The 9,820-nt window shown below is 39.1% G+C and overlaps 1 protein-coding gene across 1 annotated transcript; it reads left to right on the top strand.

Moving 5' to 3' along the window:
• The first annotated feature begins 4,167 nt into the window (after window positions 1–4,167).
• LOC103719032 (transmembrane 9 superfamily member 11-like) lies at window positions 4,168–6,918 on the top strand. The gene is made up of 2 exons (XM_017845702.3): window positions 4,168–4,314; window positions 4,516–6,918. The coding sequence occupies exon 2, from the start codon at window positions 4,528–4,530 to the stop codon at window positions 6,529–6,531; it is 2,004 nt and encodes a 667-aa protein (XP_017701191.2). The 5' UTR covers window positions 4,168–4,314; window positions 4,516–4,527; the 3' UTR covers window positions 6,532–6,918.
• The last annotated feature ends 2,902 nt before the right edge of the window (window positions 6,919–9,820 follow it).

Below are 9,820 nucleotides of genomic sequence, written 5' to 3'. Positions count from 1 at the left end.
TTTCTAGAGCAAGATCTTTCAGAATCCTCAAACTTGCTCCTCGTTAGCCAAGTCCAGGAGCTTGTTATTGGGCTACTAGATGTTAATCCTGGTACAACTCCCGGCTCAGCTCATTGATTAGTCTCATGAATATTAAATTCTACGTACCCTCTTTGATTTAGTTATTAAAGCTGAGTCATCATAAATTTCACAGTTAAATTGAAACAAGAAATAGGGGTATGTATGTTATAGTTCTGAAGTTCTTTTTTTTCAGACAAAGCTAAAAACTTATACAAGAACCTACAATTTTGAAGCTGCTTCTACTTTGAGAGAAGACTTGGCGGGTAAAACGCTACCACCTTGATTAGTTTCCTTCATGGCACCCCAATCATATCCAGAAATTCTTTTTTGATGGATATATCCAGAATTGAAAATGGTCGATAAGGTTCATGCCCTTGTCTTTTTTTGCCTATTTTTCCCCTCTCCCTAACAAGTTGCCATCGATGAGGTCCAAGGTTAGCTGGGGTCCTCAGCAGCCACCCTCGTCTCCTGGTGACAAGCTTTGCTTAGATTCTAGTGCGGAGTCCCCCAGGCCAAGCCTCGGAACTTAGGGTGCGAGCCTTGTCATCTCTTGCTCTCTATTTCAGCTATAAATACAGCCGCAAGCGTGCCTAAGGAAGACAGTCGAACCAAAACAGCAAAGAGCTCAAGGGGCGGCGCCGCTGCACTGAGGAAGACGATGGCCACCGGAGCTGATGGATTGCTCCGGTGCGTCTTCGAGTGTTGCATCGCCGCCTCGGACTTGGAGATCCGACGAAGGCCTTACCATCGAAACTGCAGTTGTGCGCTCCATGACCCTCGAGGTTGCTCCAAGGCCTCACCTTGCAGTCAGCACATCTCTTATCCGGTTCGACGGCAACGAGGCATACGTAGCCTAAATCTATCATCAAATCCTGCCATCTCTTCTCCTTCACCATCTCCTGCAAACACCTTCAACGTTATCGGTGGGAGCTTCACAGGGCCGAGGACAACGGTCGAGGACTTGTTTCGAGGGAGACATACATAGTGTATTAGTGTTAGGCTTCAAATTATCTTGGCTGCCAGAACGACGACAAAGTGCTTTTGTTTCCCCACACTGCAATTTGCAAATCAGAACATCTTATATTGCACTTGCTTATGATTATCTCCTCCATAATGGTTACCTGTTGCAGTTTTTTTTATCATAATCATTTTTCTCTTTTAAGTTTTGGAATGATGGCGCTCCAATGAGCTAGAATAAAACTCCAAATGGGTTGGCCCAACAAGCCCAAGCAGCTAGTGAAGATAAAAGGGCAAGTAAGGACGAAAATAGATCGAATAATATCCGTCGCATCTATTTTCGTATCTGAATCTATTTGGATATGTATAAAAATTTGAGCATCCTACTAATATCTATATCTGTATTCATATTCGTTACAAGAAAAAAAACTATAGATATGGAATCCAAATATTCGATTCCATTTGTAGTTCTATTTAATTTTATATGACACTTATAAACTTTTAAGAAAAATAAATGACTAGATTCACATGCTATTAACTTGATTTATAACCTACTTAGTAATATCTTTGATTCTACAGTAATAAAGTTTAATTATCTGATTTGTCTCCGTATATTCTGTATTCAATTTGTATTCGTATATGTTTAAAACAAATATGGATATGGATATGCTAGTATCCGATCCAATTTTAGTCCTCAGTGCAAGCTTGAAATATAAGATATGCTTGAATAGATAACATTGAATAGAACGATCCGAAATCCGAACAACTTGGTCCATGTCCTTTGGATTAGATGCCTACAATCCATGAGGGCAGAAGGAACCAAATTGCTTTGTAAACCTCTTCTGCGCTTTACTTATTTTTTCCATTTCAATTTTTAGGATTTGATTTCTCTAGCATTCCTCTTGAACACAAGCTCCAAATTTGCGCTGCAATAGCCACTTCACAAAAATGCTTTAGCTTGTTGTCAATTAGACATCTTGGATCAAATTGATGGCCACTGAAATTCCGACGAATTTCAAGACACCAATAACTCAAAAATAAGATTGAGGAAAATGGTTGGTTTATATTTCTAACTACAATGTGGATGGAGTTAGCTCTAAGTTTGCAGATCTAATCATCTTCAGGTCTCTTTCTCCATGTAATCATACATAGACAATTTATTTTCAATTTCAAAATTATATCATTAAACGAACATGTTTATTTGAAGTTGCACAGCATTGTTGATTGCCGCAGTCTTAGGCAGCACCGATCAGAGCCGTCCATTTTTATTATTTTTTTTTGCTCACCATTTTTTTGTTTTGTTTCCCCATAAACCAAACGAGCCATGGGGAGATGGGAGACATCCATGTATCTGACTGCGACACAAGGAATTGGGCAGAGAATGGAGTAGAAATCAGTAGTCGTCCTCTGATAAAAGTTGATGGGCCAAACTTTGAGATGATGACCTGACAAATTTTGGGCCAGAATTTTCAAACAAGGAGTCAATGGGATTGAGTTGGGTACCGTGGCCAGCCCATAAATTTGAACGCTTTCATGAACATAGGAATAAGTTCCCAAACGGGCTTAAACCAGCAGGAATATAACACGGGCATAACAATATCAAATTTTAGATAGTACCGGTCTGAAGTCTGATTAAAAAATAAATAGAGTCCAGACTCGAGGCCCGACCTATGAATCAGCTCTAATTATATTGTATTTCGACAAAATTAAAGGAACTGTAAGTTAGTAAGCCCCACCTTCAACAAAGAAAAAAATAAAAAGTTAAAAACAGCAAAAGAAAGAGGAGAGAGTAGAGAGTAGAGAGTAGAGAGAGAGAGAGAGAGAGGGGGGCCAATTACATATAAGGGCTCCAAGTCTTTGTTGGAAACGTAAGTTACCTTAGCCTAATAATATCTTTTTTACCAAAAAAAAGTTAGTATAATAAAATTGGAGGTATTGCGAAGCCTCGCTAAGCCCCCTAGAACTTAGTGACTTATTTACCTATTTTTCTTTCATGTTCACTGCAGTTTTCTTTTTGTTTCCAAATAAATGCGTTGGGGATATATTAAGATTATTTTCCCATGAATAATATAATATGGCAAGTACCTCCAGCTTGAAAAATATACTAATACAAAATGTAAATACCAAAATTTATTATTATTATTATTATGTAAGATCTAATATGTGCAATGAAGCTAGTGTTCTAATTTAGCCATAATTGTATGAAAAAAAATTCTCCATCAACTTCCATATAAACATTTTTTCATATCTCTGAAACTATTTTCCAACGTTGTTGAGATCCTCTCTCATTTCTTGCTGGGAGAACTTTGCCTAAGATTCCTCATCTCTTAAGTAGGAACAATAGTAGCATGATAACAATTCTGTATAGAGCTAATAAATTTTTATCTTTCTTTGCAGTAAACTTTTAACTTATGAACATTTCCTCCAAAGATATTCAAAAATTTTATCTTTAAATACTCGTTTGGTTCATCAGAATTTTTTTTTTACTGAAATATTTTTTCCAAAAAGATGATGACCGGATATATATGAGAAAGTGATACATTTTAAAATAAATTATATTTGATCGAGCATCTACTTTTATAAAAAAAATTGTATAAAATATCTATTATATTTTTAATAAAGAAAAAGAACTCATCCTATTTTATCTAAAAATTTAAAAATATATTTTTTAAAAAAATCTTAATTTCCAATTAATAAAAAATACTTATTTTTTATAAAATATAAAAAATTAATTTTCTAAAAAACTTTTTTTATTAATATTTTTTCTTTCTGTGAAACAAACCAACCCTAAATGGCTTCTCGTGCAATATAAGAAGAATGGTATCAACTGGGTCATACCCTCCGAGCTCTGCCGAACTACTTAGCTAGCGTCCAAGCACGACCGACTTTCTCCGTACTCTCTTTTAATCCCCTGGACCCGGTCCAGTTCTACCATAATCCAAGCTCCAACTGAACCACCTCCGGCCCGGACCCGGGAATCTTCTCTGGTTCCCTATGACCCGACCATTCCGTCTTTCCGCCATTGAACCGGAAAAGATTAGACCGGAACTTTTCCGTTGCTCCCGAAAACAAAAATAAAACAACCGACCCGCCAGGGGCACTTTGGGACTAATGGCATTATCGGAAATCTATAAAGTCTCCAGACGCCGAACCCCGAATAGCGATATAATTAGACGCTCCGCCCGTAGTCCTCTCCGGTTCTCGTCCTTCTTTGTTCTCGGACTCGCCCCGGAATCTCGCCCTCCGCCATTGCCGACAGCTCGGAGCGAAGGGGCTCTGTCTGTCTTGCAGCCAAAGGTTAGCTCTTTGTAACTTCTTGAGTCCCTTGTTGACTCCTTTAATCTGTTTCTCTTCAGTTTGCTTCCAATTTCTTGTTTCTTTTCATTGAGTTCTTGCTTCCATGCAAAAGTTTTATACCGCTGTAGATCTGCGAATCCTTCATAGCAAACACTAAGATCTGCCCGTGTTTAATGGATTTCCTGTCTGATTTCCTTCCAGATCTGGGTGAGAATGGGTTTCGCGGCGAGATCTGGGGCCAAGATGGGAATTATCTCGAGATTTAGGTTCTGGATCTTGTTGTCCTTGCTGTTTTTCTTATCCGGAGAAGGTTTTTACCTCCCCGGGAGCTACCCCCACAAGTACATGGTGGGAGACACCCTATCGGTGAAGGTGAATTCTCTTACCTCCATCGACACCGAGCTTCCCTTCAGCTACTACAGCCTCCCCTTCTGCAAGCCCCAAGAAGGCATCAAGGACAGCGCCGAGAACCTCGGCGAGCTCCTCATGGGCGACCGCATCGAGAACTCCCCTTACCGCTTCAAGATGTTCGCCAACGAGTCCGACATCCTCCTCTGCCGAACTGATCCTCTGTCCACCCAAGATTTCAATCTTCTCAAGAAGAGGATTGATGAGATGTATCAGATTAATCTGATTCTTGATAACCTCCCGGCGATACGGTACACCAATAAAGGTGATTACATCCTCCGGTGGACTGGGTATCCGGTAGGGATCCGGGCCGGCGACGCCTACTACGTATTCAACCACCTGAAGTTCACAGTTTTGGTGCACAAGTACGAGGAGACCAATGTGGCGAAGGTGATGGGCACTGGGGATGCCTCTGCTGCGATCCCCAACTTGGACAAATTTGGTTCTGGCTTGCCTGGATGGATGGTCGTTGGGTTCGAGGTCGTTCCTTGCAGTTTCCAGCATGATTCAGAGTCCATCAAGAATCTGAAGATGTACGACAAGTACCCGGCGAAGATTCAGTGTGATTCGACCACGGTGGCCATGAGCATTAAAGAGAACCAGCCCATTGTTTTCACCTATGAGGTCTCATTCGTGGAGAGCGATATCAAGTGGCCGTCTCGATGGGATGCTTACCTGAAGATGGAGGGAGCCAAGGTTCACTGGTTCTCAATCCTCAATTCACTCATGGTGATTGCCTTCCTTGCTGGAATTGTTCTTGTTATCTTCTTGAGAACCGTCCGGAGGGATTTGACCCGATACGAGGAGCTTGATAAGGAGGCACAGGCGCAGATGAATGAGGAACTCTCTGGGTGGAAGCTCGTAGTAGGGGATGTTTTCAGGGCACCGAGCCATCCACAGCTGCTCTGTGTGTTGGTAGGAGATGGTGTTCAGATTCTTGGTATGGCATTGGTGACCATCTTGTTCGCCGCACTTGGATTCATGTCCCCTGCTTCTCGGGGAACTCTCATTACTGGTATGCTGCTCTTCTACTTGGTACTTGGAATTGCTGCTGGGTATGCTGCTGTTAGGATTTGGAAAACTATCAGATGTGGGGATCATTCTGGTTGGGCTTCAGTCTCATGGCGTGTTGCTTGCTTCTTTCCTGGTATCGCCTTCTTGATCATGACCATGCTGGATTTCCTCTTGTGGGGTAGCCATAGCACAGGGGCCTTTCCTATTTCTTTGTTCATTGTGCTGCTCTTGCTTTGGTTCTGCATCTCGGTCCCTCTTACACTTGTGGGTGGATTCCTCGGTGCCAAGGCTCCCCATGTTGAGTACCCTGTGAGGACCAATCAGATCCCACGAGAGATTCCTCCGCAAAAATATCCATCATGGTTGCTGGTCCTGGGAGCTGGGACCCTGCCATTTGGCACCCTCTTCATTGAGCTCTTCTTCATAATGTCTAGCATTTGGATGGGTCGTGTCTATTATGTCTTCGGATTTCTCTTTATTGTGTTGATTCTCCTTGTGGTTGTCTGCGCCGAGGTTTCTTTGGTCCTCACTTACATGCATCTGTGTGTGGAGGATTGGAAATGGTGGTGGAAATCCTTCTTCTCATCAGGATCGGTGGCTCTATATATCTTCTTATACTCAGTGAACTATCTCGTGTTTGATCTTAAGAGTTTAAGTGGGCCTGTATCTGCCACTCTCTACCTTGGGTACTCGCTCCTGATGGTTATTGCTATCATGCTTGCAACCGGCACCATTGGATTCATTTCTTCATTCTGGTTCGTGCATTATCTCTTCTCCTCGGTGAAACTAGACTGAGCTACTTCCACGGTTCCACGACAAGGTGCTTTCTCACTCAAAGAGCATAACTGGAAACATGACGACAAAAATGGAAAAATATACTCGACCAATGGATATAGATCTCAGTTTCTATCATCTTCATTTTGCTGTTGTAGTTTTGGGAGTTCGCAGAAAAAAATAATAATAGTTCATTTTCGCTCTTAAGATTCTTTATTTGTCATGTATCTGGGTATAGCTTTTACTTACCTTCTTTATATGTCAAGCTTCATCCCTCCCCTTCCTCCCCCCCCCCTACTCTCTCTCTCTGTTTGTTTAGTTTATTAAGCTGTAATTGTAGTGCTGTCTCTGGTGCACTTTGTATTGAGTGACAATTTGGAAATATTTGTTCACGGCTTTTTCAGTTTATTTGTTAATTTGCAAATGTGGTTCAATCTCTGAAGAAGTCTGCGTGGATACTATTTGGAAAACATATCCGTGCCACATATACACTTTTCAGTACTTTCATAGTGGCTCCTTCACGGTTGATACGTATAGAAAGTCATGAACTGTGTTAAGCTATATGAGCCATCAGATGGCTATCTTGTTTTTGTTGACAACTATTGCTTTACCTTCGGCCTCTATTACTTTTGGACAGAAAATATTGATTTAATTATTATATTAAATAAGGATATGAAGCTTCATTACTCCGAGGTAAATGTTGGGTATCTAAGAGAAGTTATAGGCAATTTTGGTCCTTTAGAAGTTATTGCAGCTCTAGATGCTTTACTGCATTAAGCTCTTGAGTACCAATATATAGAACAGGAACCAAGTAAATAGCTAGTAGCTAGCTAAGTTGCATCTATCCATTGCCTTACATTTTTTCTCAGTATTAAGATTTCTTTAATGGATTTTAAGAGCTAAAATGGAGCAATGATGTTTCAATACAGTTTTTGGGCAAACCAAATATATATTGTGATTTTGCATGGATACATGCCTGCACAGATGTATCGCATACCTACATAAAATCAATAACATAAAAAATTAGAAATTTTTGCTGTAATAGAATTTTTTAGTATTAGAACTTGTCTTCCTTTTTCTTATTAAATGTTTTGTAAGCTCCATATTTTTTCTAGATCCGTGAGAAACTCGTGTTTAAAATTTCTAATTGTCAAATTAGAGAGCTAGAACATAGTAATTCCCGAAGTAAAAATGTTAAACTGTGGGGTACAAATTCACTCCTCAAACCTTTTCCAAATCTTGAGCTGATGTTATCTTCCATGGTATGTACATCCTTTTTATAGGGATGTGCGCATCTTTAATAGAAGGCTGAACACATCTTATGCCATCATTTATACTCCTATATATATATTTTTTGTCATTAGGTTGCAACCACAGATTAAACCTTTCATATTGAAGCCTTTTTTAAGATTGGGCATGTTTTATGTCATTTATATATGTCAGTGCTTATTGTTCATTAGATTTGTGTATAATTATTGATAAATTCATGCTTCAGTGGACCCTGTTGGACATATCAGTAATTCAATATTTGCATCATGATGTATCCTCTCCTTTTTTGTATCGAGTATTATGAATCGACTCGGGTGAGGCCGAGCTTGGACATTTAAATTTTTAATTATATTAAACATTTTATGCATGGTAGGTGCAAGTGTGATGCCTGTAGTCGGAAGCGGTAATAGATAGATTATGCAGTCTGTGCCGATGGAATGCATTGTTGGCCATTTCAATTTTGTACAGGTATTTGCAAGACGCCCAAAATGGATAAACATATCGAGAAATTTTAATTCAGGTTTGTAACTCCAAATAGATAGCCTTTTTTTTTTTTTTTAATTAGAGCACATAAGTTATCTGGTCCTGTTAGAGAATGTTGATAATGCCGCCCCCGATATTATATGTTTAGATATATTAGCATTTTAATTATGCCCGATGATTGCATTGCTCTCGTTGCTGCTAATGCATGATTAACGGTAACTGCTTCCTCTATAAAAACGCTGGGGATACAAGTTTGATTAAATTTTCAGAAAACTACAAAATGCATTGGGATGGAAAACCAAATAATCTGCACTTACCGTTGGAGCTGGATAATATAATAAGAGAATATAAAATATATAAATAAATTTACCTCATTCTATCTTTGGGACAAATGATGGTGATTTTAACATGGTTTCAGAAAAGAGATCCTGGGCTTTGAGATTATTGCTTAGCATATGATTGGCCAGCTAGTGCGGATCAATGAGCCGAGAGTGAATCCACGGTGCATCTTGTTAAAATATTTGCAAAATAAAAAAAAATAAGAAAAAGAGAAAAAAATAATTTTATTTTTTAGTTCTGTTATATTTAATATATCTTAGAGCTTATATATAATTATATGTAGACTTTATACAAAAAAAATAATATAGCTTGATATAAAATCATACGGATAATAGAAAAGTTGTTATGAGATTCCTAAAATCATTATAATAAGATCATGATAATAAAAAATAATATAAATTAATATAGAATAATATTATAGATGTAGGTACGTGAGACATAAAATTATGCTAATACATCTTATTTTGGGCATGTTCTTTTAACTTGAAAGACCTCGTACCCTGGAAACAAAATGGGGATGAACCAAATGTAGAGATACATACATATGAGACAAGATTAGCAAACCAAAGAATCTGAACCTTTTCCTGGTAAGCGAAATGTAACGTAAGTCATAAGCCTCTTAGAGGATCACTTTGTGTAAAGATTCAATCAGGAACTTGTGTCTGAAAGTTATTTGCCGAATGCCTCTGTCCAAAAGAATAGCAAGAAACCATTGCATAGTAGATTTTTTCTTTTCTTTTTGATGTTACATTGCAGAGTAGATTCTAAAAAGAAAAAGAGAGAAATAGTAAAAAATTATCGCAGACTAGTTTTTCAATGATCTCTATCCAATTATTGGCTTTTCAATGGCTTCCTTGCCCGTCGGACCGTGTACTTTCTCGTTTCCTACTTCCAAGACATTCTGGAACCTTCTAGTGTTTCATCAAGATTCTTCTACGTTCGAAAACCCCACGGAATTAAAACTTTAACTGTCAAGACATTCTGGAATTTTCTAGTGTTTTCCGTTTCAGCAAGATTCTTCTACATTCGCAAACCCCACGACATTAGAACTTAGATGACGTGACGCGAACTCATGGGCGGTAGCAAGGGTTATGAGATCTCCTCTCCTCCTGTGACGTACGTGCTATGGAATCAGATGACCCAAGTTGCTTTCCCCAGCAAATTCAACAAAAGAAACAAGAAACTCGCAGCAGCTTGGGTACCAGGTTGTCAGGTGTCG

This window comes from Phoenix dactylifera, chromosome 7 (genome assembly GCF_009389715.1).
Source record: "Phoenix dactylifera cultivar Barhee BC4 chromosome 7, palm_55x_up_171113_PBpolish2nd_filt_p, whole genome shotgun sequence".
In the NCBI taxonomy this organism is placed as follows: domain Eukaryota; kingdom Viridiplantae; phylum Streptophyta; class Magnoliopsida; order Arecales; family Arecaceae; genus Phoenix; species Phoenix dactylifera.
The sequence above is the reverse complement of the archived record's forward strand: the minus strand, read 5'-3'. Positions and strand labels throughout refer to the sequence as shown.

What these genes read in the sequence shown, in the direction of transcription:
- LOC103719032 (XM_017845702.3), top strand. Translation starts at nt 4,528, where the DNA reads ATGGGTTTCGCGGCGAGATCTGGGGCCAAGATGGGAATTATCTCGAGA.